Genomic DNA, 26,626 nt, shown 5'->3' on the forward strand with positions numbered 1-26,626 from the left:
TAGGAAATGCTAAGAGATCCATCTGTTTTCGGTTGCTGTTTTATCTTCACAGCGTCGTGGTGAGGTGGAGTCTAACCCAGCAGATCATTTAATGATCGTTGCCTTAAGATCATTTGACTTAAAATCCAAAAATAAAAAGAATAACCAAAATAATAATTCCTTTTTCGTGTAAAAGCATCTTAATGCACAGCAAATTGGAGGGGGGCTTGTTTCATCCCGTGCTGGGAGAGATGGAGGGTGTTCTGTAGCACTAGAACGTGTGATCTCTGTGATGCTGTCTCAGGACACACATTCTCCGCCCCCATCATATCATGCCCCTCCCACAACACCTGGCTCCACCCCCATCACACCTGGCCCCGCCTCCAGACCGAGATAATTTCAAGAGCAATTAATTGGACTGTGTTTCGCCCTTCACGGCACTAAGTCTTGACCTGCTGACAGTGCTCTCAGGGCGCTGTGTTACAGCCAGAGAGATCTCGCTGTACAGTGCAAAGCAACACTCCTCAAGCTTGGGAGGGGCGTGGCGTGCTGGTGGAGAGCGAATATGTGTGCTCTGAGAGCTCGTTCCTCCAAAAGAGTTGATGGGAATGAATGTCGGCCTCGTAATTTTCCCGGACTTGACCCGGAGAATCTCCCTAGCAGAGGTAACCCGGAAATGGGGCATTAATACATTCTCTGGAAGGGATGCCCAAAGAGCCACCACTGGGAATCACACTGAGGTCTTCAACAGGTGGGGGAGGGGAGCTGCGCGAATGTCGTTTTTAGTTCTGCCGACAGTGTATGCCTGCTCTCACGTATGGCAGATGTAAGTGCTCTCCCAGAGCCATTACTGCTGCATGCCCTCTCACTTGCTGATCTCTCATAGGCAGACTCTTCGAGCCGACAGCCTTTTGCATATAAAATGCAATCAAAGCCGTCCGGGGAAGGGTAATCAGATGCCATGAAGGCCCCTTCGCCGTGATTGCGTCCTGATTTTCGCTGCACTTGCGCTCGGCGCAGAACGAGGTGGTACGCAGACGGGGGGGGGCATAGCTGCTAATTAATACGGCTGCCTATGTAATCAGCGTCTGACGCAGTTACCCAGGAGAGCTGCGGCAGGAGAAGGAAGAGCTGGGGACGCTGTCCTCATACAGAGAGAGGTAGAGGAGGAAGAGCTGGGGACGCTGTCCTCATACAGAGAGGGATAGAGGAGGAAGAGCTGGGGACGCTGTCCTCATACAGAGAGGGATAGAGGAGGAAGAGCTGGTGATGCTGTCCTCATACAGAGAGGGACAGAGGAGGAAGAGCTGGTGATGCTGTCCTCATACAGAGAGGGACAGAGAAGGAAGAGCTGGGGACGCTGTCCTCATACAGAGAGGGACAGAGGAGGAAGAGCTGGTGATGCTGTCCTCATAAAGAGAGGGACAGAGGAGGAAGAGCTGGTGATGCTGTCCTCATATAGAGAGGGACAGAGGAGGAAGAGCTGGTGATGCTGTCCTCATATAGAGAGGGACAGAGGAGGAAGAGCTGGTGATGCTGTCCTCATATAGAGAGGGACAGAGGAGGAAGAGCTGGTGATGCTGTCCTCATATAGAGAGGGACAGAGGAGGAAGAGCTGGTGATGCTGTCCTCATACAGAGAGGGACAGAGGAGGAAGAGCTGGGGACGCTGTCCTGAGACCCTGAGGGACAGAGGAGGAAGAGCTGGGGACACTGAGTCTGCTGCCCGAGACTGCCGTCCGAGCAGTGCTCAGCCCCTCCTCAGGCCGGCCGGCGTTCTGCGGCACGCTTCAGGCTGAGGCCTCTGCTCCCGGTTCTGGCTGTGCCGTTCGCCGGTCCAGAGGAGGATGGAGCTTGGCCGGAGGCTTGGGAGAGACACACCGGCCTTCGTGCAGCAGATCCGAGATCCGGCTTCGCCTTCCCCAGGGTTTTCTTTTCGTGTCGTCCCGGCTTGCAGGCATCCTTACGCAGGGAGGAAATGAAAGACTTTTGGCAGTGGGCGGCAGGCACGGGGCTCGCACCCGCCTCTCTCTGACCCCCCCTCTGTCCTCCTTCCAGCAGTCTATTAACCTTTGACCCCGCGCGGGAAGCGTAGCCGATCCTCCTGTCACATGTAATTACCCGCTTCAAAGAGACACGAGGAGGAGACGGAGATATTTCAATCCGGAGCTTGAACTTTTTTTTTTTAATTTGTTTTGGAATAAAGTCATTCTATTAACATCGGACTCGACGGGATGGAGCCACTGAGCAGGATCCTTTGTTCTGTCGCATCCCAGCGGTATCGCCAGGGCACAGTGGTTTCTCCCCCCCCCCCGAAAACTTGGGGAGCCCACTCCTCCGCCGACCCCCTGAGGAGACGTCCACCCTGCCCCCCTTCAAGCCCTTAGGGGTGCCTTAATGTGAGATGGAAACAGTGAAATAAAAGGACCCCCCAAATTCTCCAAAGATTATTTAGCAATGGAGAGTGAGAGGGCGCTCCCCTAACACAAGGTTTTGACCCGTCGAGGGGTTGCCTAACACCGGAGCGAACACCTGCCACCACAGAGCCCCCCAGTGCAGCCCCCCCCCCCCGTAGAGGTGCAGGTTTCCACAGCATGCACGAGAGCTGGGTTGTGAAATTCGAGGAATTGGCCGGGACGCTCACAGTTCCCATAGGGAGAGAGGGAGATCGGAGCTGGCAGGCAATTCGGCAGGAGCGGGAATGCTGAACGAACCCTACCCCCCCCCCCCAACCCCCTGCCTCCTCATCCCGAGATCATTCCAGGCAGCTGCCAATTTTCCTTACATCCTGGAAAAAGAAAAGGTTTGCCTGTCACCGTTTTAATGAAGTGTTTCCCTGTGGCGTGTTAACCAGGAGATTTAGTGGGCTAATGATAAAATAGGCCACGCTTGTCAGCACCTTGTTTCTCCAGGAAAAAAACCCCGCAGGATATGTGAAATGGTAAGAAAAGAAACTTGAGTTGAACACAGTGCCGCCTGGTGACCCGGCTGGAGTTTGGGATGAAGCCGTTATCATCAGGAATCCCCAGGTCAATTTGCATGGCAGTATCATTAGTAATAGTAATTAGTGATGATGCATCCTATTGTGTTGCTTTGGCTCATCTTTACCCTGTGTTTCAGTCGTTCTTCACTGTATCTCTCTGGCCATGCTTGTGCTGTGGCGAATCACAGTGAGATTTTGTAGCCCCAGAGCGCTATTCGTCAGACTGGGAAAGGTGAGGCAGTCCTGCAGTTATCTTTGATGTCATTTAAGGAGCCTGAGATCAATTGAAGCGAGCCGGCAGCAGGCAGCTTCAGTATTTTTTTCTTTCCAGGGGAAGCAGGTGTAATGCTCTGGAAGGTTTTGTGCAAATGAAGGTCTGAGCCGTGCAGTTTTAGATGTAGTGTAATTTATAAGTGAGGGACGGGGGAGTGACTGTGAGCGCTCACCGGGCAGATGAGTAACTACCCCAGCTAGGCTCTTCATCATTCCAGTGTCTCCTGTCTCCGGGCCGCTGTGCGGTACATCTCTGTCTTGTCTGGTGTTTGCCTCACCTGCACTGTCTCTCCCCTGCGGGGGTTTTGCTAGCTACTGGATTGGCACTGTCTCTAGATTTTCTTGGAAGACATTAGCGTTTTTATCATTTTGTCCCTTTTTAGTGTGTTTTCCCAGTGCAGCTGCAGAACATTTCTTTGCTTTTTGTTGTCTGTGCTTGGACCTTAGCCAGCAAAGACTGGCTGAACAATCTGTCGCAGGCACCCACCACTCTCGGTGAAAGGGAGCCTCCTGATTGCAGCTGTTCTTTCTTACGCTTCTGTGGATTTTGATCTGATGCATGATCAGAGCTCCCACTCCTCGACGAGCACAGCTGCAGGCTCCGCGGAAGCAGACAGTGTAGCTTCCAGACACCAGTGCTGCCCGGAGTTTGTCATAACAGACTGACTGCTGAGGCATTTCTCCGGCCTCCCCCACGCACTGCAACTAATAAAAAGTTCTACAAACACAACACTGCCGCACTCTGAATACTGAAATCCTTCCAGAACCCGGTGGCACTTGCTTTTCAGCGTTTTTTCAGAAAGCTTTCAAATTGTACCTGCACCCTGTCTTACATGGCAGATGTTACCTTATAGAAGCTACGGTTTTGTTCGTCATTCACTGAAGCAGTGTGGAACTGGTGGTTAGGGATGTAGACTTTAAACTGGAAGGTTGTGCGTTCGAATCCTGGATGGCGTGCTGCTATTGTTGACCTTCAACAAAGTCCTTCCCTTGCATAGCTTCACAAAAATGTCCCAACTGTACGGGTACAAAGGCCACTTGAATTAATGATATTGCAGTATTGTGATACGTACCCAGTGCTCCTTAAATCAGTTCACCTCGTTAGCTTTAGATTTGTCTTATAGACAATTTGCTTTTATCATTTTTGTAGATCTAATCCATATATGAGTGGCCTTGGGAGGTCAGGATGATTTCCAGGAAAAGAAATAGTCCAAGCCACGCCCCTGAGAAGGAACCTTGGCACTCCTGGATCTCGAAGAGCGATTATCACACCCCTAAAGCGAGTGTGTGGAACCTGCGTAATTGGTTGCAGGCTGGCCAGGTGTTTGGGAAGGATCTCTGACAGACAGACTAGAAGATCGCTAACCCTGTGCTGTTCCCTTCCTTGCGCTGAACTCTTGCAGCCGTGATATACTGCTTTATGGTTGCCCGTTGGCACAAACTGCAGTCTGCTCTTAATGCTTTCTTTATTTTTAATGGCTCGCCTGTGACGGCGTGTAGCGGCAGCGCAACTGGGCGCACCTCGGAGATTTACGGGCTGCGTGCCCCCGAGCAGCTCGGCAAATTATTCTCCAGCTCCTCGCGGCGTCTGTGATCATATGATCGAGCATCTGGCAGCGCTCTCTGCTCTTATATTTAACTGCTTTTAATTATTATAATTGCAGAGTTAACGGCACCATCCATCCACTTAAACCCTCTCTTCTTTAACGGGGGCTTCCATTAAGAAACGTTCTCTGTCCCTGTCTCTCGCGCTGGCCATATGGTTCCTAAATCATACCCGCCAGAGACTGCAATAAAACCTCCGCACGAGGAAAACATTTTCTTCTTCTTTGTTTTGTTGTTTTTTTACCTCGGCCCCTAGTTGTCTGTTTGGAGAGGGACAGTGGGCATGACGTACTTTGAACCTCCCCTCTGTTTCCAGCTTCATGTCGGGAGCGCTGCCGTTTTTAAAGCCTGAGGTGTCTCAGCGAGCAGGTGAGCGCCTGGCAGTGGCTTTGTCGGGGGCATCACCTGTGAGGGGGGATCCCACCGTCCTGGTTTTGATGGGTGGCGTCTATGGCGGCGCTGCCTGAGCTGCCTCAGCCTGGTCTTTCACAACCTGCGCGCATCTGGCCAGCTGTGAACGGAGACCGGCGGGCACAGGCCTGGCACCACGCCCACAGCCCACAGAGTGACAGTGACCCGCGTCTCTGTGTGCCCGTGCCCGCTGTCCGGCCTGGCAGTGTGCAGCCACCCCGAGCCTGGCCGGTCCAAAAGGGGGGGAAGGCCTCTGCCAGCTGGGCGTGCCCACACTGGTGGCGAGCATGGACAGCTGGCGGTGCCTGCCCAGGAGCGTGTGAGAGTGAAGAACTGGCTGTGCCGCTGATGACGGTGTAGGGAGCTCTTATTGAAGTGAGGAAGCTGGCAGTGGTTGAGAGGTCCCCCCTGTCCTGTGTCTTTCAGGAGTACCTGGATGTGCTGGGACGTCCCATGGTGCTGGCGGGAAACAAAGCAAAACAGGTCCAGTGGACCAACGTCTACCAGGACGCCTTGGTAAGACGAGACTCAGGTTTGTCTTTTTCAAGGCACCCCCATCCCCCCCACCGCCAAGAAAAAGCAAGTTATGGCCCCCTGTCCTAGTTTCATTGCTCTTCCTGTTCGGGAGTGTGGGACGTCCAGACGCTAGCTGGGACTGAAGGCGTTAAACCCACACACCTGCCTGGGCTGCTGGTAGAGTAAATGACAGGCGTCCCTGTGAAATTCCCAGATAAGGTGAGTCGGCGCCATCCGAGATTTACTCCGATAAGCAGGTGACTTGCGTGAATTATCACGTGACGAAAACATGCAAAGAAAAATCCCATTTCTGGCACAAACAGGCCAGAGATTCATCGTTCGAATTACTGGAATGTGCTGGAGATCGAGGGGGAGGAGACGGCCTGGAACACGTTTTCTTCAGTGGGGAGAAGTGTTATTGGAAAAGTACCATACAGACAGCAAGGCTGCTGGCATTATTCTCAGGCTGGTGCACTGCGTTAGGAGCTTCGCAGACCACAGTGACCGCAAGTCAGGCAGAGCGTCGCTTTGTTCCCGCCTGAACGTTATTAAGTTAAACCCTGAAACAGAGCAACCTTTTCAAAATTTGTTTGTATTTTAATGACAGTTTTAGCTCTCAACACGGTATGAGGGTAGGAGGTAGCATACATTTTATGACTTGAACTTGACCCATTCAGTGAATTTACCCAGGAGGCTTTTGCAGCACTAGGAATGCCTGTTGGGGTATCGGACTCTGCCGTGCTTTCACACCTGAGTCTGCGCTGCGTTAACTGTACACCAGGAGTCTTCTGGACAGACACGAAGGGAGGAACAGTTTTGAATCCGGTCGAGTTCTCTTCACTGCGGGTCTTGGAAACGATGACCGTACGGATAGAGGGGGTTCTTTTTTATTTCTGCATAAGCCGTCTGGAAGCAGGGGAACAGGGCTTCGCCTCCGCCACCGGCCGCCACTCAGCCCTGCAGCTGATGCCTGCCAGGATCGGTAGCACCACCCGAGGAGCTGCGGTGCTGGTTTAGAGCAGGGGAGGGGAAGGGCAGCCGTGTGAGATGGCCATCTCTGAACTGGCTCCATCACTCTGCTCTCCTCCCCACTGAGAGCTGGTGTGTGGGGGGCGGACTGGAGCATCATCCAGGTGGGGCTGCACACTGGTGGGGGTGGATGGATCCCCATGACCTGGAAAGCGCTCTGAGTGGAGTGTCCAGAGTCTGCCAGCAGCTCATGGGAGGGTCATGTTAGTGTCCGTCCTTTAAAAAAATAAAAAGGCAGAATCTTCAACAGCAGAATTCACAGCGTATCCCTCAAAGACAGCCAGCGAGCGGGGATGTCCAGACCTGGTTCCGGAGGGATGGTTTGTCTGGTGTTTCATCTAAATCAGCTCCTTATGGGTTCAGCTGGTCCAGTGTGACAGCCTCTCCTACCTTTTTTAAACTATTGTGCATCTAAACTGGGAATGTTTCCCCACGGGTGTTGTCCCTGTTGCAGTTTTGCAGAAGTATATTAAAAAAACAACAACAATGTGCTCATTGCATTGGCTCTAGAAATGAGCTTCTCTCTTGGGTTGTGTTTGCAGGGTCTGGGGCTGGTGGTGACCGGGACGATGCCCGTCTTCAACCTGACCGTGGAAGGCAAGTCGCAGGTAAAGAGAGAGCTCTAATAATTGACTGTCATGAGTTTGAAACCTTTTTTTTTTTCCTGCCGGAGCGTGAATGACTTTGTTGATATTATACGGGAAGGTGAATTTTGAGGAAGGACTATGATGTCAACAACCCCGCCTCTCCTCGTTGTTCTCCACGTGTTTTGTGTGCCGCATGTCTGTTAAAACCAATTCTTAGTTGGCTTGTAAACTGGCGTGTACATTGCCAAGCCCTTTTCGCCCTCCCCTCGGCGAAGGCTGCTCAGTGCAGTTCGCCTGTGCTCGTGCTCGTCTGGCACTGTTGGCTGTGCCTGTTCCAGCCTGTCGGTCCTTTTCTGGAGCAACACTGACCCCTGCTGGCAAGGAAGCCACATTGACAAGGGTTTTTTTTTTTAGATCTTTCCAGTTGGCAGTGAAATAATGGTTTTTAATGTGTTTGTTTATTAATTAGAAACAAATAATTACTGTAGAAAATATTCATCTGCGGCTTGTGCCATGCTGTTTCTTAGCAGCAGGGCCTGCGAAGAACGAGGCGCCAGCCTAGAAAGTGCTTTTCGAGCCATCCGCTGAGCGCTCCGTTAATGGTGAGATCTGATGCGGCGCTGGCGGGTCACCCTCTGAGCCTCCGTCCTCCCGGGACGGCGAGGTGGCGTTCGAGCGGAGTACCTGCCGAAGAGCGCGCCTTGCCTTACCCACCTCCTGTGCCACGTGCCGCGATGGGCCGGCGTCCCGCCCGGGGGCACCCCTCTTTGCGCCCCACTGCTTGCCGGGACGGGCTCCGGCTCCCCCCACGACCCTGAAGTGGGTAAAAGCGGTTGGAAAAAAGGATGGAAGTGCAGTGCGGCAAAGTTCTGAACGGGAATTTGCGAAGCTGGGAGGGGAGCTCGCTAAGTCAGCTGCGATTTAAGTGAAGTGAAGTGAAGTTAGTCCGTTGTTCAGATCTCAGAATGTTTCCTGATCACGGCAAACCTCAAAGTGCCAGACAAAGAAATGCACTGAGGCTGCATGACCCCCCCGCCGCCGGGGGCTTGTGAGGTGCTCGGGACTCGCACAGCATCGTGGGACAGCAGGTGCAGCGCCTCCTCCCAGCTCCGGGGACCCAGAGCCGGAGGAAAGCTAAGGAGCAGGCCGGGGGGGGGGGCTGGCGCGGCGGGGAGATGACTGAGACTGAGACTTCACGGGGAGAGGTGGGGAAGGGGGAAGGGGGACTGCCTGCTTGTCTTTGAGAGGTACCGAACGAAAAAGGTCAGGTTTCATGTTAATGAAAATAGACTTTAGATTGGAAGAGCCGAAGGCAGAGGCCGAGGACGCAGAGAGCCGGGAGGGAGTGTTAGAAATGAAAAGCTCTTTGAAAGAAATTCCCCCTCCCAGATTTTTAACACACTCATTGCACCGGACCCACGAGGTCTGGTATATCCTGCAAACCAACGGACTGCGAGCTCCCCGACGGTTGTCATCTCTCTTGAAGTCCATGAAACTCCAATGGACGTAGCCCTGTCTGCTGATGAGGTACTGTATAATCTCAGCAGTTCCAGACAGGCCTACCTGTCCTTTGAGATGATTCGTTGAAATTGCTTGACCTGCTGCATAAAACGGTTTATTCCATGCTGAATAGAGAAGAAAGAAAACACAACGTTTCGGCTGTGGAGCCTTCTTCGGGTGTAAGCCTCCACAGCCGAAACGTTGTGTTTTCTTTCTCCTCTTCTCAGCCTGGAATAAACCCGTCACTTGGTCCTTTGCAGCCTGCGCCTGCTGACGCAGCTCCCCAGCTGAAATACTGCGTAAAATGCTGCACTCGGGTCTAAAAGCTCTGAAACAGAGCTGTGAGAGCATGAAGCACAGAGAGACGCAGCACTGCCATGACCGCCCCTCCAGGTGAAGTGTGTGCTGTGTGATCCGGGTTCGACCTTCCGAAGGGCAGGATCCTGCTGGCGGGAATCTGTGCTGGATAAGAGCAGAAACTCTTTAACGCGGGACGCTGTCTGTCTGGACCCTTTGGCTCGCCCCTGCAGGGGGGGCACACCCCTTCTCCCCCTGTCCCCTCGTTGTGCCATCGCTGGCCCAGGACGGGCGGGAGTGGGCTGGTCATCCTCCATGGAGCTGTCTTGAAGTCTGGAGTCTAACCCCCCCTGGCCTGGCTTGTCTGTTTCAGAACCAGCTGATCCTGGGGGTGATGGGCGTGGACATCCCTCTGAACGACATCAAGAAGCTGACTCCACGCTACAACGTACGTACGGTGCTGATAGATGCAGGGAGCTAGACTAGACCGCACTAACGCTCTGCAATGGGGGACAATCCACAGAGTCTGGGGCAGGAGAAAGGCAGCACCACAGCTTTCTATCCATTCTGTTAAAAGTGTTTTGCACAGCCAGAGCTTGAATCAGATTATTTAATGGTTAAATCAAGCAATCACAGTGCTGAAATGGATGAAGAGGCAGCATGGCTTGGTCCAGGTGTATCTTCTCTTGTGCCCATTGCTTGCTGGGATAGGCTCCGGCTGCCCTGCGACCCTGTATAGGACAAAGTGGTTAGAAAGGGGATGGAGGGGTAGATATTTGACTGCCCCCACCCGGGGTGGCACAGTGTCAGCAGTGCTGCTTGTGCAGAATGGTAAATCCCTAGAGGAATGCTCTCATTCCACACCATGAGTTTCTGCCCCTTTTATAAAGAGCAGCACAGCGCACAAAGTCCTAACCCCTTGCAGAGGCGGGAGGGAAAGGGGTTTGCTGTTGCCTGGCTGTCCGCCGGCCTGCAGGCACGGGCAGGAGGAGGTGACCCACCACATCTCCGCTTCTCAACCACACCTCCTCCGAGAGGATCGACATGGCAGGCAGCCCCCGGGCACGCCGGCATCCGGAAAGGTTTCCGGATCCCAGCAAAGAGTTTCAAACATACGGTACTGGAGCCGGCTGGCACGGCTGTTCAGCTCGTCGTAGATGACAAATGCAGACAGCTGTCTGTCTCCGCTGAAGGAAAAAAAGAGCACATAGACTTGGGGATCCTGGCTTTGGATATTATTAACTACATCCCTGCAATGTCCCTTTCTAATGGGGACGTTAGTTCCAGTCTGTATCAGGCACTGTGGTGTGGACTGTAAAAACTGAAAGCATTATCTTAAGATTGTGCACACATATTTGCACGTTTTAAATGGATGCTGACTGAGAGCAGAAGCAGTTTTATCAGGACAGGTGTTCCTGCATCGCAGGCCCAGTTACTAACGATATACAGATAACGGTGTGCTGTACATCTTGTGCTCATGTTCTGAGACGATGCAAGCAGCAAGGCTGAACCACTCTAAACTTTAGTTGCAGTTGCCTTAGACATTTTTAAGAAGGATATATTTTAAAATTAAATTTTATAAGGACACTGATATGACCATCAAAACTAATTCAACTGGTTTCACCCTGTTAACTGTGGAGATCATTGTTTGACTGAACATGAATAAATTAAATACCCGATTATGAGCTGAAGGCCCAATTTCAGAAACTCCACATGGTCACAAGGATCTGGGGTTTGGGTTTATATCTCTTTCAAATTCCAGCCAGATTTGAATATATGGTACAGCGCTTAACTGTATTGCAGTTAGTCCAGTCCTGGAATGGGGACTGACGAACGGTATCAAACTTCCCAAGTTAAAATCCTGATTTCCATTGCTTTTTTCCTGTCTTTCCAGCTGGGAGCCAATGGGTACATTTTTGCCATTGATCCAAATGGCTACGTGCTCCTACACCCTAATCTGCAGCCCAAGGTAACATCTAGTAGTCAGCATGCATCTCTCTCTGTGATAGAGATCACAGTGCAGCTCCTGAGTTCATGCAGGGGGGTCTGCCTGTCTACAACACAAGTCTGTCGTAGATTTCAATGGTTTTTTATTGACATGTTTTGTCAAGACAAGTTAGATTTCAAATTGTTTGAAATGCAGGAGGGTATTTAAAGATAAAAAGTCTTCTGTACGCTTCAATTGCTTTTTTTCCCCAGAGTAGTTGTGTTTTGAATCTTTGACAACAATAAGAATTGCATTTATGTATTCCTTCACATCCCTAAAGATTGCCAAGAGCTTTACTTTTAGCAAAATGTATCAATGTATGTGTGTATCCTGCCTGCATGTCTGTCTGTCCTCTCTGTGTCTGTCTACACCGGTCTGTATATACTGTATATTTATATACTGTACCTGTCTGCATCTATCTGTACATACTGTATATACTGTACCTGTCTGCACCTGCACCTGTCTGTATATACTGTATATATACTGTACCTGTCTGCATCTATCTGTAATACTGTATATACTGTATATACTGTACCTGTCTGCACCTGCACCTGTCTGTATATACTGTATATTTATACTGTCCGTCTACACCTGTCTGTACAGTATATACTGTATATTTATATACTGTAGCTGTCTGCATCTATCTGTACATACAGTACTGTATACAGTATACCTGTCTGTATGTACTGTACCTGCCTGCATGTGTCTGTCTGTCCTCTCTGCATGTGTCAGTCTATAGCTGTTGCAAGCACGCAGGACCAGAACCCGACATCACCATGTCCCTTTCGTCTTCCCTCTCGGCCTCGGCCTCTTCCTGCCTCTTCCGGGATCTCTCCTCCCTCTCACCCTCTCACCCTCTCTTCCCCCCCCCCCCCCAGATCATTAACTTCCGAGAGCCGGTCACCCTGGATTTCCTGGACGCGGAGCTGGAGGACAAGAACAAGGAGGAGGTAGGATCCAGGTCACCCCACACCAGTGCAGTAGCATGGAGTGCCGCTGGGGTTCCGTCTCCTGGGAGCTTCCCAGCTTTCCAGCTGGGCTCTTCACTTAATCGAGTCCTTAATTGAACTAAATTGAAGTATGCTGTGAAACCTTGTGGAAACAATTGAAGAATCGTTAGGTCAATTAAGCATACAGCTACATAAGAGAGCTCACCTGAAAAGCTGGCGTGGCATGCCCAGGGCCCAGGAGATAAAACAGTAGTGTGAAAACAAGACAGGAGATAAAACAAGACATAAAACAGTAGTGTGTCAAGCTGGCTGCCATGATAAAACTGTACAGCAGGAAGGCAGAGCTGCTTTCCAGAAGGGACTGTCCTGCAGATCGGACATTTCTAGACTGGTGTGACATGACCCGCCAACTACAGGCGAGCACTGTCAGAAGGTCTGGAGTTCCTCTTTCAGGGCGTGCTGTGTGTGCGAACCAGCTGCCCGGGCAGGAATTACAGCCAGCAGGGAGGACGAGAGGCTGAGTGACGTCCTGTCTGAATGTTCAAGGGCGCGTGCTGACCGCTAGGCCGGCCCTTGGCTTTATGAGAAGGAGGATGTCCGCTGGCGTTGCCCAACCGGTGGGGGGCTTTCAGCATCTCGGCTGAGGGTCTGCTCCGTTCTCTTTTCAGATCCGGAGAAAGATGATCGACGGGCACTCAGGGCAGAAGAGGATCACCACGCTCATCAAGTCGGTGGACGAGGCAAGTCGTCAGCTCGCCCCACTCTTGCGTACCCCTGGGGTGCAGTCCTCTTGGTGTATGACCCCTGGCCTGCAGAGGGCCGACCCCTTAGAAGTGACAAATCATTGCACTTGGCTTTTCTTTTAGTGTTGCTGATATGACGTTCTTTACTCCAAAATAAAGGACTAAAAATCCACAGTACAGAGCAGTGTCCCACAGCATGTACTGTACAGTACGTGCGCAGCAGAAAGATTCTAATGTGAGAATACTAGTGACTGGAAAGGTGAAATGCATACTCCACTGGCACACCACTGCTTCTGTAGCACAGGCATTACCTGAGCTGAAAACACTTCGGAAATACCCCTGCGTAGTGCACAACACCGAGTCCAAATCATTCAGGCAAAGTCTTCTACACAGCGGGCGTTCTAAGATGAATAGACGAATGATGAAGGGAGACGAGTAGAGTCCGCTGGAGTTTTTTTATAACTACACTCCTTAGCAGTGTATTTCTACATAAGCCTTTTGCCCGCTTCTGCCCCCGAAAGACGTGAAGTTCTTTTACACTGCTTACTCAGCAAGCGTATAGCGGAGTCCGGCTCTTGAAGGTTTTGAATTGCCTCGGTTAATGGGCTTCTCTGGTCTCTCCGCACAGAGGTACATCGATGAGGCTGTACGGACATACACCTGGACACCTGTCAATGGCACAGACTACAGGTGAGGCGCCTGGGCTCGGGGATGGGGATCACTGTGCTAAACCGCGGGCTGGGTGGTAAAGAGCAGTGCCGCTCACTGCCCAGGGCAGTGACAGGCTGGCCGGACCCCGCCGGAGGTCCCGGTCCTGTCTGTCTCCCTATTTCAGGGCAGGCGGCCGGTGGCCTGAGCCCCACCACGCTGTCCAGAGACCGGTTCTGGGCCCTGAGCAGGAACAGGACAGCCCCTTGACTCTATGGAGGAGCTGTACAGATTCAAACTCCACTGCCTGGGCTCCGATTCGTAGCGATCCATGTTTACAACAGCGTCATGGGATCTTGTCACATGGTTTCAAGGACAACATAATGGGGCAGAAGCTCGTCGTCAGAGAATTGTCTGCGATAGATGAGGAAGAGTCAGGATTGGGTGGAATGTTTTTTGGAGGCTGTGTGCCTTGTCCTGCCACGGTTTGTTTTTGTCTGCAAAGGGCAGGGGTGTCCCGTCCTGGTCCAGGCGGGCTGGGGGGTCTGCAGGTTTTCATTCCAAGCCTGTTCTAAACCAGCTTCTCCCAGCTGGCGATGTGCTGCTGCTGCTTTAAAGAGATCTAGAAAACCTGTGGATGCACCAGCCCCCCAGGACAGGGACAGGACCCAGCCGGGGGAGGGCACTCCGAGGATCCCTTGAGGAGGGCAAGGGATCATGATCATGAGCATGAGCTCTTCACCCCACTGCCCTCAGGCAAGAGATACAAAAGCATACGGACACTGACCACCAGATTCCTCAATAGCTTCTGCCCCTCGGACAACATCTAAGTAAGAATTCTGTTGTACCAGTACAGGTACCAGTTACATATGGCAATAAAGTTCAAGTTCAAGTTCCAGGAGAGTGCTTTGGGACTAAACTGCGCGCTACTGTACCGTTCTGACTGGGTTGTCTTGTTCTCTCCCTCTCCTCCGCACATCTGTCACCCCTGCAGCCTCGGCTTGGTGTTGCCTCCCTACAGCGAATACTACATCCGCGCCAACGTGAGCGACCAGATCCTGCAGGTGCAGTGTAAGTACCCGCGTCGTCGCCACCCGCGCCTCTCTCAACCCCTCTCCCCCCCCCCCCCTTCAACCGCTCTCTCCCTGACCCTCGCCAGCGGCCTCCCCGCCGCTGGCTCGGCCCAACACCGAGACCGCCCGAGACGAGCCCCCGCCAAGAGAGAGAAAGGGAGAAGAAAACACTAGAGCCTTCCTCCCACCCCGGACGGGCACTAGACACGCCAATCCCCCCCCCCCCTCCCCCCTCTCCAAGCTCCACTGCCCCATCCCAAGTATCGCTTTATCTTCTGCGAGGTTTTTCTTCTCTTATGGAAGAAAACGGAAAGCAAGAAGGTGAAAGCAGCAGGAGAACGTGTTACCAGTGAACGACGACGACAGGGCTGGGGGTGGGGGGGGGGGCTGTACTGGTTACTGTGTGCTGTTATTCTTGCGCAATGTTCTCGCCTCTCTCTCCCATGCAATGATTCTGAAGCAGCTTCATATCGGAAGGTTACGATGCTGTGAAAACTCGCATGCTTTTCACTCTCTCTCTGTGTGTGTGCGTCTCTTTGATTTCGTTCTGCTTTGAGTTGGGGTTTTTTTTTTCCTCTCTTGAGTTGTTCCTTTGACTTCTGTTCTCTGTCCGCTGCGGTCGCTAGCGCGCTGTGTTGCTCCGCTTTCCTGACCTGCTGCTTGCCTGTCGGCTTTGGAATCATTCCTCGGCCAAGAAAGAAACAGAGCCCCCCTTTCCTCCCTGCTTCCCTGACATTTTATTTTGCATGGGCGCGTCTGTTCAGTAGCGGGGTCAGAGGGTGGGGCGGGGGGTGCCTCTTCTCTCGTTCTTTCTCTCCTCTCTCTCTCTCTCTCTCGCTGCTGCTGTGGGGGTTTTTGCTACTGGATCTGGTGTCATTTCTGTTTGAAGACTTTTCTTTCCAGTGTCACGTCTTGTTGTCGTCAAGTTGGATTTTATCATTTCCTGGGCGTGGCGGTTTTTCTCTCGATATCGTTTCCTTTCGTTCTTTTTCTTTAACTTTTTGTCTTTTCTTTCTGTTTCAGTATGACTGAGTTTTTGATTTACTTTCTTTTGAAGAAAACAATATTTTTATTCAAATAGTAATTGAATAAAATATTGTCTGTGACCCCTTCCTACCCGAACCCCCTGTTTTTTTTCTTGCCTACTCTTCTCTGATGGACTCACACAGTGCAAAACATCTTTAACAAGGGCAAGTATACTCAATATTGGTCCACTTACCCCACACCTCACCCCCTCTCTCCCCCTGCACCCCGACTTCCTCTCCTGTCCTCACTCACCCACCCACTTCCTCCCTCCTTCGCCGTCCCAAGCCTGCTTGCCTCGTCTTCCTCCTCCCCTCCTCCTCTTCCTCTTCCTCCTGCCCGTCTTGCCTACGAGAACCCCACCCCCCACCGACACCCCCTCACTCCTCTCTCCCCACGCCCCCACTCCTCCGCGAGGCCACATGTCTGTAGAGTTGCACGATGGCTTTGTCAGTTCTCCCGTTCGGACTCCTTCACTTCACAGAATACCCCCCCCCCCACCCCTAGTTCCGCTGAAGTTTTCACACTTTTCTCTGGAGCCAAAAAAAAAAACAAAAAAACAAATCCAAAAACGACCTCCTGTAAAAACTAAAAGACTCGGCTGCTTTAATTTTGCAGTTTCAGTGTGTTTCCTTTGTTTTGTTCCTCCTCCTCCCCTCCCCTCTCACCTCCCCTTCTCTCCCGTGTGAAATGCTCCGACTTCGTCACGTCTGACTACGTGTCCCTCTCGCTGTCCTCCTCTCCTGGCATCTCTCTCTCCCTCCCTCCCTCCCTCTCTTTCTCTCCTTTATCTCTCTCTCTCACTCCTTTCTCTGTCCGGCTTGTGTGAAACCCAGATAAACCGGCACAGCCTAAGTGTCCGGGACCAGAGAGGAAGGTCACAAGCCGACCCCCCTACACTGGGCGTCGGGAAGGTGTTTTCTGCGCTCAGTATCTTGACCCGTGCAGCTCTCATCTTTCCAAGGCACTGAGCCTGGCCCGCAGGCCGAGGAGGGCAAGCTTCTGCTTCCTCAGGAGGCGCGACACTTGCTCGTTTGGATAGTGCAGTCTGTAGCGGGCATTGCCGCAGAAAGGGGTCTCTTCACCAGTCAGCAGGTTGAGCAAAGTCGCGTGGTGGAGCCATTCCCTCCCGCGTGATTTTTGTGCTGGTGAGAATCATGTTGTCACGGGAGCCGGTTCTGAGTCCCGTGAAATGCGTAGTTTCAGACCCTGGACCCTGGAGAAGGACATCAGTGGAAGACAGAGCTGGGTTAGGGCGGGTCGACAGGCAGGGAGCGGCGACTGCGGTGATCCGGTGTGCGGGGGGGGGGAATGTGAAAGCAGCCAAGTTCAGGGAGGTCCAGAAGGGTGGTCGGGGCACAGGCCATATTCCATGAACCGGGAGATCCATCCGGGACGAAGACACTTAAAATCCCCGGGAAGGGGAACCAAGACCAGGACCACAGAGAAATCAAACCTTAACGGGACCAGGCGCTCCGAGACCCGGGCTCGGAGGTCAGGACGCTGGGGTGAAGGCCCTATGCCCTCATGGTGCTCCAGGCCCGGTGGATAGGCGGGCCTTCGGACGTCCGTCTTCCGGTGCCGAGCCAGGAGCTGCAGAGCCGCTAGGCTTTTAAACCAAAATACAAACGAGACACACCGGGAAATCATAGAACCTAATCAATAACAGAAAAGGGTAGGAGCGCCCTCTAGAGGAGGGATGTGGAACGGAGCATGTGGGACTTACAGTAAGTGTAAAACTGGTGGGCCCACTGATGTTTTCTTTCCTAATCTCCAGTTCTGTCTCCTAATTATTCCCTTTGTTTGTTCGTCGACTACAACAAGAGATGCTCTAAGTTATGCATTCGATGGTATGCAGCCACGACTGAGTGAATATCAAGAGACCTCTCTCTTAAAACAAAATAGCATTAGGAAGCAACAGTGTGGTCTGTAGCCAGTGCCTACAACAGTTCATAACTCATGCAGTCGAGCTGCTTGCTTTTCGAGAAGAGGAAAAGGGCATTTCCGTACCAGTGTTGCCCAGTCAGCTGGGTTAATGAGGAATCTCTTGGTATTCAGCCCACAGTGGTGACCTGTGACCCCCTCCTTGTGGTGTGCACAGATTGTGATCAGATCGGAGATGTTCGGTCTCTAGCGTAGGTTAAACCCACAATCCGTGTCTTTCTTATCAGCGGTTTGGGTCAACCCTTCTTTGTGTTACGCTGGGCAGAGCTGCCCCATTCGTGAATCTTCCATTTTTGTTTTTTCCTCCACCGCCGGCAGTTTTTTAAAACCCACCACACTCTCCCTCCAAACCGCCCCCTCAAAAACAAAAAAAAACAAAAGCAACCCTACACCTGAGGAAAATCCCCCAGCATCCGGAGGGACTTTTCTCCGTAGACGATGAAAAGCAAGCAGTGCTTTCCCCTCTGAGAGAGACAGAAACGGAGAGAGAGTGAGCGTACGGAGCTTGCTCTGAGCAACAGCGTGGGAGCCCTGACCAAAGCACAGCTGGACCCCCGCTCTCGCCTGGTCCGTTACCTGTGGCGCATCTCAGCTCTGCAAAGGGGCGCCGCGTGGCGTGTCAATCCAGTGTATGGCTTCCTCCTGTACCCTTGTGTTCATTGGCTTGTACCCAGATCCCCCACCCTGCTCCCTGTTCCCTCTGTGTCCCGGTCCAGCCATCACACCACAGACATCCAGAGCCGCCCCGCCGAGACCAGAACCAGTCCGGGAAGTGCATTGCATTGTGGGCGGGAAAACATCTGGGCCCAGTTCTACAGCAGCTCCCTCGACACCAGGATCTAAACTCAATACCACCTTCTTGTCTTCTAAATGATTCAGATGGTTCTGAACAGGATAAAATAACCTCCCCCCTCCCCCTTGCCAATACCTACCCACCTGCCTCCGGTCACAAACAGGTGCTAAATGTTAATCAATTACTGTAAGACCTAGGCTACGGCCTCTTTCTCTTGGTGACAGACGGCCCTCCTCACTGCCTCTGAAGAGTGCGGTTTTGGAATGGCCTGCGCCTGAATGCCAGTTTAAATTGACAGAGATTGAGATTTGATTGCTGTGTTTACGTTGAAGTGAAAAGCAGGCTTCTGCCGGCTGCTGAAACCCCATGTGGAACAAAGAAAAGCCCAGCAAGTTCGCGCCATTCTGAAGCTGGGCAACGTCTCCACTTGTCTGCACTCTGACTGGCGCCCAGTGTGTCTCTGAAGGCCTTTTCTGTATGTGACCAAAAACACAGACTCCTTGATTTTTGCAGCTTAGCCTGAGAGCTTCTGTCCCAGCGCTGAAAAAACTCCACTTCCACTCTCCTGCGCGGCTTGTCTGGCGAGCAGTGTGAAGATGCGGGAGGAGTTCAGGGAGCAGAAGGGAAATGAGTTGTTTTTCTTGCTGACACAATTTGTTTCCGTCGTTGAGATACCTCTGCGCCGCCAGGCCAACGTTCGTCTAGTTGGGAGAGGCTGATTTGAAAGACGAGCACGGTTCCTCGATTCACGTCGTGAAATCTTCATCGGCAGGTGGGCCAGGTCGTGCACTGCAGCGCTGTCCCGAGAATGGCAGGCTTTAAGGTGAAGTCCAGATAGCACTTCAACAGGTTCCTGCATCTCTTAAGAATCCTAACATGCCAATCCAATTAAAATCATTTAAAAAAAAATAACACAACAAAAAATAATGAAGGCCATCAGGACCTGGACTGAGCATGGTGCCTCAGGCCGAACAGCTCATCAGCTGTGGAAAGAGGGTTGTCCTGGTAGCATGTAGAATGCCTTCCATTTTAATTCCTGCAAAGATTGTTTTCTCTTGTCCAGTTAAAATGCTTCTTGAAAAAGATTTAAAAAAAATAAAACTGGTTCCCTGAACATAACCTTCTCAATGCCTTGCACTTCCCACGATTCCACAGCTCTGACTTCCTGGGCAGACGTCCTCTCTGCTTGTCTGTGGTGTGACTGTCTCCATCAGGACCCTTGCCCCACCCACCTACTCCACAACAGTTGGCCATGTTGATGCCTGATGAAAAAAAATCCACTTTTTTGGTGGATATATCTCGGACAGCTCACTTCCTGTCAAGTGCAACACAAGGGAAGTCAGTTCTCTGTAACCCCTGCTGTGCATTTGCTGTCTTAATTTGAAGGAATCAATCATCTTTTTTTTTCCTTTAATTCTTCAATTGGAAGACGACTGCAAAAGGACTCAGTAAAACCATGCATTGCTCAAATTATTATGCATCATGTTTGGCAACATATTGGCTAACGGGTATTTTCCCTCCATGAAACCTAAATGTTAACTGGTTGACCACTCCCCGGCATCGTCTTAAGACATGAAATTCAGCCCTTAAATTTTTCTCCCCGCTAGTCGACCAGTAGCTCTTATTCTTGATGAACGACGCCATGCCCACTCGACGGCTCTTCCCAGATAATGTTGCCTTTCTATTGCAGATTTTGAATCTCTGCAGCCAGACAGTTTTGAGTCCGAAGGACACGTTTTCATTGCTCCCAGGTAGCTGTGTGTGTACTGCTCGCTTTCTTCCCATCAGTGCCTCTTATTTTGTTTTTGTCGGCTCTGTTACCCGTCACGCGCCACCCTGCCAGCTGCCATCCTGTCTTCCACCCGCCACACCCCCCCTGCCCCCCTGCCCCCCACGCGCCCATCGCGATGAGGCTCTCCTCGCCACTGGTTTCCAGTTCGGTTTTAGTTCTTTTTTTGTTGTTGTTGTTGTTGTTCCTTTTCTTTTGTCGCTGCTGTTGTTGTCGTCATCGTCGTCGTTGTCGTTGCTTAAATCTGGTTTAATTTTGTGCCATGGATGTATCCAGAGGAGTGTGACACAGTGCTCTATGTCAAGGGATCATACCGATAAAGGGATCTCACACACCGTTCAAAGACCCTTCCCCCTACCCGAACCCTACAGTTCCACAGCCCACAGCTCCCATCCTTTTCCCACCCTCGACACCACTCCCCTCCACCCCAGTCTCCCAGTCTCCCAGTCTCCCAGTCTCCAGTGGGACGGCATGCCTCAGCATGGTTGCAGATGGAATGGGCCTGCCAGCATGCTGCGAGGCTTTGTGTGCAAGTGCGGTGCGGAGCGAGCAGGAGGGCGCGAGCGTCTGCGTCTGGACCTGCACGGACCTGTTTCTAGCAGCTGTGCGGTGCCCGGTGCCCTCCCAGACCCCTTTGTCGTTGTTGTTGGCGGTGGTGGCGGCAGCGTTTCCGTTGAGGCCGTGGCCGTGAACATGGCGGCGACAGAGCGAGCCGATCGCCGCCGGCCCCAGCTCATCTCTGTCAACGAGCTGACCGGGGTGCATGGGCGTGAGCGTGGGGCGGGTCCCGTCCCGTCCTGGCCCGACTGCACGTGAGCAGTGGGCCGAGCGAGTCTTCTTGTCGGCTCATGCTTCCCCCAGTGCCCAGCGTGGCTCGCTCACTCGCTCGCGGCTGCATCACGGGGTCGCTTGTGCCATGGGGGTGACCATGCGAGCCGTGCCACGCTACGCCAGGGGGTGAACCACGGGCTGGACAGATACCCTGCCCACCGGCACCCAGCATGCCCTGGGGCGTGGCAGACTGCGGCTCGGGGGGGCCACTGAGCCCAGATGAGAGGGGCGTGGCTCGGCCCGTTTGTGCTCAGAGCGCGTGCGTGTAACGAGTGCATGTCTGTCCCAGCGGTGCAGTGTCCCGGTGACCAGGGAGGGTTGGGAGGCAAACGCGTACCTTTTTGTGTTGTTGTTGTTGTTGTTGTTGTCGTTTTTGTTTGTTTCTTCTATCTCTTTGTCGTGGGAAAAAACAAAAAAAAACACAAAAAAAAACAAACCAAATCCTCTCCCCATCCTGTGCCACCATGCCCTGCATTCCCAGGGAATACTGCAAGGATCTGCAGATCTCCGATGACAACACCGAATTCCTGGAAAACTTCATCGCCCTCATAGAGAAGGTCACTCCGGACTCCAAGCAGTGTGAGTGCATCTCCCTGTCTCTCTCCCCTCTGTTTCCGCTCTTTCCTCTGGCACTCGGACTCGGACACAGCACCGTCACGGTCTCGCCGGACCTCGCCAGACCTCCAGCAAGGAGCAGGGCCGGGCCGGGTCAGTACTGGGGCTGGAGGCCTCCAAGGTAAAGCAGGCTGCTGCTGTAAGTGTTGCTGGTGGGCCAGTAGGCGGCGCTCTTTCCCCTGGTCACTGAAGATCCCAGGCCCTCTTCTTAAGAGCAGGGCTGTGAGCCCTGGTGTCCTGGATAAACCCCCCTCTGGTCTTATACTGTCTGACCTCCCTATAGCTTCCCCTCATTCACCTGGTGCAGCAGTTCCTCTCTCCTCCCCCTGTGCTGCTGTGGGGCTGCAGTGGGGCTGCTGGTGAATTGAAGGTCCCTTCCATAATGTTAAGCATTTTGGAATCCCTTGGGATAAAAGGAATCATTTGTAATCGTTCTCCTCACACTTACTTCCCTTCCTCTCCTGCTGCCCTACATTCAGTCTTTCTCACCTTTCCTGTCTCCTCTCTCTCATCCCATGTGTGTCAAAATGTGGGAATTATTCACTTCTGTCTTGGAGCCGCGCGGTGTCCTGTTTAATTCTTCTGTGATTCCTCACAGCCAGGGTGTCAGTTTATCTTTTTCCCTTTTCTAATTGTCATCATCTGGGTTTTGTCCCATCAAAGGCGACAACTTTCTCCTGCACAACCTGATTCTGGACACTGGGATCATCAGGCAGCTGGTCAACAAGGTGTGGAAAAACTGGGATCTGAACACGTAAGTTGGATCCGCCAGCTCCCTTCCTGGAAGACGTCCCCCCTGTCCTGTCTTCCTGCCTCAATGTCATTTCCTCTTGCACTCCCCGAGCCCCCTTGCATGGCTGCCGATCATGTAGGAGTCCTGATGGGTGTAAGGCCCTGCAGATGCCTCTGGGCCCCTCTGAGGAAACGCAGAGAAACCTCTGCCTCTGCCCTTCTACCGTTCTGTGCTCTCTTCCTGTCGGGCTTCAGAAACCTTTTTTTAGGCTGTTTTAAGGCTCTTTTTTTTGTTGTGCGTTAAAACACTTTACTGCCTCCGATTTTCACAATTCCCCTTTTGCCACGGGTTGCTCGTTGCTTTCACCTCCCGCAGCGCCCCAGCCTCGTGCTTTTCAAGGTGCTTTGCTACGCACCACGGCGACAATGCCAAAGATTGGGCACGGTAAAGTCAGTACCCCCGCCTCCCCGCCCCCCTCCGGCTCCTCGCAGACGTCTGGGAAACTCTTCTCTCTTCTCTCTGCTCGATTTGCTCAGGTACGGCTTCCTGGCTCTCTTTGCTGCCACGGATGGAGGAATCACGCGCGTCTTCCCTAACAGGTGAGTCTCCTGCGTCTGCCGAGGGGGGTGATGGGATCGTGCGGAGGATTGTGGGCGCGCTTGGGGGCATGCAGCAGCTACAGGGGTTCGTGTCGCAGGATCCGTTCTGTTCCTGCCTCCGTTGCCCAGTTGGCTGGGCCTTAAAGACAATGTAAAGGTAGAGGGGCATCTTGGTAGGAACCAAGATGAGGTGGCATGAGGAAGCGTCGGCGTGCCCCCGAGCTTCTGACCTCAACCCTTTCGCCTCTGTGCTTTTCTTGTCCGTGCGGCGCAGGGCTGCAGAGACCTGGGACGAAGACCTCGAGCCCTTCAACGCCAGCTACTACCGCCGCAGTCTGGACAACAAGGGCTACATCTTCAAAGCGCCCTACAGGGACGGTGCGTATCCTCGGGAGCTCGCCCACCCTGGTCTCCCCGTTCTCCAGTTTCTGACCTGCGGGAATTACGCTTTGAATTGGACACTGGGTGCACAAGTCTGAGGGACGCCAAACTAGGCCTTTCCCCTGGAAAGGCCGAGGAGCACGTCTGGACCAAGGCAGCCTCCTGGAGAGAGCATTCAGTAGCCCCATCGTCCAAATACAATGCAGTACCCTTCTGCTCTTTACATAAACATCGAGATCTACAGCCAGATTGTAATACCGATGCTAGAGAAGCACCTGAGCTCAGTTTTGATCGAGATCAGGACACGTCTATCCCAGGGCGCTCCAGAAAGGATCGTCATGATTTTACATCCAATGAGGAACCTTTAGTAGGCGTCCTTGCACTCCTTGCACAGGTACTACTGTACCATTGCTTTGCTGAGTATCTAAACACAATCTCAAGCCCACTCACCCCAAACTCAGTCTTTTAGGGACCCCTGCACTGCCTTTGTTCACCGTGCGTCAAGCTACAGCTGTGGGGGTGGGAGAACTCTCCCTGCACCTCCGGGAAGTTTTCAAATGAGCTTAAATTTGCCGAAGGCCCTTCTGGAGAGTAAATAAAACGGGGACACAAGTGTATCTTCTGCTGCTGCTATGCTCCAGATGCAGTCATTCACAAGGGCCTTTTTTATAATCCAACTACAGCCCCAGCCAGCCTCTTCTGTTACAATCAATCTCAAGACAGACAAAACTTACTGTAATTAAACCAGTGAATTTATACTGCAGAACAATTGTATTTAAAGGACATACATACATACTTGGTGTGGGGACTTAAGCACCAGTCACAGAGTGCATATTTTAGTGTCCAGCTGGTTATAGCCAGAGTCAAACTGTAGGTCTGGCTGCCTGAATTGTGCACAGCTTGTTTTTCATAATGAAGTGGTTATCCCTGAGCAAGTTCCAGCCCTGTCCTGTTCCTGTCCCTCACAGCTGGCTACAAGTCCATGTTTGCCGAAAACGACACCATAGAAATCCTGGTCAGTACTGCGGTAGAGGTCAACATCGGTGGGAAGGTCCTCAAACCAGCAGGTAGGGGGCGCTCTCTGGCTTTTTTTCCCCTGGTCTGTTTCCCTGTTTCCCCATACAGTGCAGAACACACAGGGGCTGTCTGTACCGGGTCCTGTGGGTGAAATACACATAAGGTTAGAGCATGATCGGTTTGATCCTGTCTGCAGTAAATATCTGTTGACACTTTAAGCTCAGAAACCATCAATCAATCACATTATACAGATTTCGTTCTGTAACTTGTCTCGCATCACCACGTGAGCTCTTATGTGGTTTCCTGGCTTCTTGCCTGTAGTCGACTGGCTGCCAGAGAAGCAAGGCTTAGTGAATCCAGGGTAGACGAATAGCCCAGGTTCAGCTGAGCTGCTCTGACAATATGAAAAAGCATTTGAAAACTTTTAGACCCTCTGAGGCTGGATATTTCAGTCAGTCACAAGGAGTCCCCTTGTACTATGCATGTAGAAGAAATAGTGAAAGCTAAGCACGTCTACTACTAATTTATCTGGCCGACACTTTTATCCAAAGGAACTTTTGGATTTGCACTCATTTATACAGCTGGGTGTTGTACTGGAATAAGCCAGGCGAGGTGCTTTGTTCGAGAGTTCAACAGCTGTGTCTCACTTGGGATGTGAACCTGTAACCTCCCACTAACAAGTCCACAACCTTGACCGCTGCTATCCACTGCTAGTAATTGGGTTGATGGGGCCAACGAGGAAGGGTGGCTGCGACTTCACAGGACCTCCCTGTATCTCTGTGCCTGTTCTCTCTCCCACGCTCCCTCTCTCTCTCTCCCCCGTCTCGCCAGTGGTGGGAGGGAAGCTGGACCTGGAGGCCTGGGTGGACAAATTCAAGATCCTGGCCAGCAACCAGTCAGACGGCCGACAGGGCGCGCGCAAGGTAGGCCGCCCACGCCCATGCTCTCCTGCACCCGTGTGCCCACAGGTCAGGGGTCAGGGGTCAGAGGTCAGAGGTCCGGAGAGCCGACATTAAAACAACATGGGCCATCGGAGTTGCATGTGGTTGTCGGACCGGACAGATCTCACCCATCCGAGACCTGGTAGCCCACCGATGCTTTCGGAGCCAGGAGGGCGTTATGGGTGCTGTGTTAAGGATTACTGTGCTCGTTGTGCCAGTGGAAGGAAGGAAGGCTTTGACCTGAGCATGTCGACACTCTCACCTGCGGTGAATTGAACACAACCGTGCTGTTCTCTCATTCACAGTGCGGACTCTCCAGCAGCTGTGAGATGGACTGTGAAGTCAACAGCGACGTAAGATACACGCTTCTCCTTCATTTCACCATAGCCATTTGGTTTATTTATTCTTGTCATTTAACATCAGGCTGATGACATTATACAGATTGACTTCCACACAAGTCAGGAGCCTAGAGCTGTTACCCCTTCCACACAAGTCAAGAGCCTAGAGCTGTTACCCCTTCCACACAAGTCAAGAGCCTAGAGCTGTTACCCCTTCCACACAAGTCAAGAGCCTAGAGCTGTTACCCCTTCCACACAAGTTAAAAGCCTAGAGCTGTAACCCCTGCTCCAGGCTGCTGATAATGTGAAGTATCGTGTATTGTAATTCACTCAGTCTTGATCCACAGCTCTGCAGCTCTGAGCAGTTTCTGATCTTCGGTTTCTGGGCACAACGTGAGGGACCACAGTCTCAGTCGCTGCAGTGTGCCCCGCCCCCTCACTGTCCTGTCTTCCCCAGGACCTGCTGTGTGTTCTGATTGACGATGGGGGGTTCCTGGTCATGTCCAATCAGAGGGAGCACTGGAGCAAGGTGAGGAATCCCACACTCTGGCCGCCAGCCTCTTCCCACCCAGAACGGACTGCTCCAGTGTAGCCGAACCGCTCCTGGCCTGGAAAAGTAGCTGAAATGTCTGGTTGGAGCTCATCCTGGTTGACACCAGGAGTGTAAAATTGGGAGCAAAATTTGTTCAATTAAGCTGAGAGACCTTTGTATTTCTACATGTCACGAGCGACCTGCTTGAAAGATCACAGTGAAGTTGTTTTTACTGAGTCAGCTGAATGTTGAAATGGTTAAGTCCGTATACAGCCTGCTGGACTGGGGGCTTTCTTTTCAGACTGAACCCAGTCACACCAGCAAGAATGTTCTTTCAAAATCTGTGTGTCGCAGCTGCCTCTGCTCATTATTGCTGTATGAGAGCAGCTGAGAAAAGTTTATTTGATTGATCGATTGATTGGTTGGTTGATTAGTTAATTATGCAGAAAGACAGTGAAGTCACACGTCATGTCAAGCAAGCACAGAGCTATGGCATAATCCGCAGTGATA

General features: G+C 52.2%; 1 protein-coding gene across 1 annotated transcript in view; it reads left to right on the plus strand.

Moving 5' to 3' along the window:
* Window positions 1-26,626, plus strand: part of cacna2d2a (calcium voltage-gated channel auxiliary subunit alpha2delta 2a) — a 252,724-nt gene that overhangs the window by 216,917 nt on the left and 9,181 nt on the right. Inside the window, exons 15-31 of the mRNA XM_088915597.1 lie at window positions 5,677-5,766; window positions 7,338-7,403; window positions 9,553-9,627; window positions 11,074-11,148; window positions 12,045-12,116; window positions 12,785-12,856; window positions 13,488-13,549; window positions 14,502-14,578; window positions 20,031-20,091; window positions 21,442-21,539; window positions 22,239-22,329; window positions 22,845-22,907; window positions 23,182-23,285; window positions 24,257-24,355; window positions 25,137-25,228; window positions 25,552-25,599; window positions 26,042-26,113. Coding sequence (XP_088771723.1) covers window positions 5,677-5,766; window positions 7,338-7,403; window positions 9,553-9,627; window positions 11,074-11,148; window positions 12,045-12,116; window positions 12,785-12,856; window positions 13,488-13,549; window positions 14,502-14,578; window positions 20,031-20,091; window positions 21,442-21,539; window positions 22,239-22,329; window positions 22,845-22,907; window positions 23,182-23,285; window positions 24,257-24,355; window positions 25,137-25,228; window positions 25,552-25,599; window positions 26,042-26,113 — 1,317 coding nt within the window. The remainder of the gene's footprint in view (window positions 1-5,676; window positions 5,767-7,337; window positions 7,404-9,552; window positions 9,628-11,073; window positions 11,149-12,044; window positions 12,117-12,784; window positions 12,857-13,487; window positions 13,550-14,501; window positions 14,579-20,030; window positions 20,092-21,441; window positions 21,540-22,238; window positions 22,330-22,844; window positions 22,908-23,181; window positions 23,286-24,256; window positions 24,356-25,136; window positions 25,229-25,551; window positions 25,600-26,041; window positions 26,114-26,626) is intronic.

This window comes from Atractosteus spatula, chromosome 5 (assembly GCF_055471065.1).
Source record: "Atractosteus spatula isolate fAtrSpa1 chromosome 5, fAtrSpa1.hap1, whole genome shotgun sequence".
Lineage (NCBI taxonomy): Eukaryota > Metazoa > Chordata > Actinopteri > Semionotiformes > Lepisosteidae > Atractosteus > Atractosteus spatula.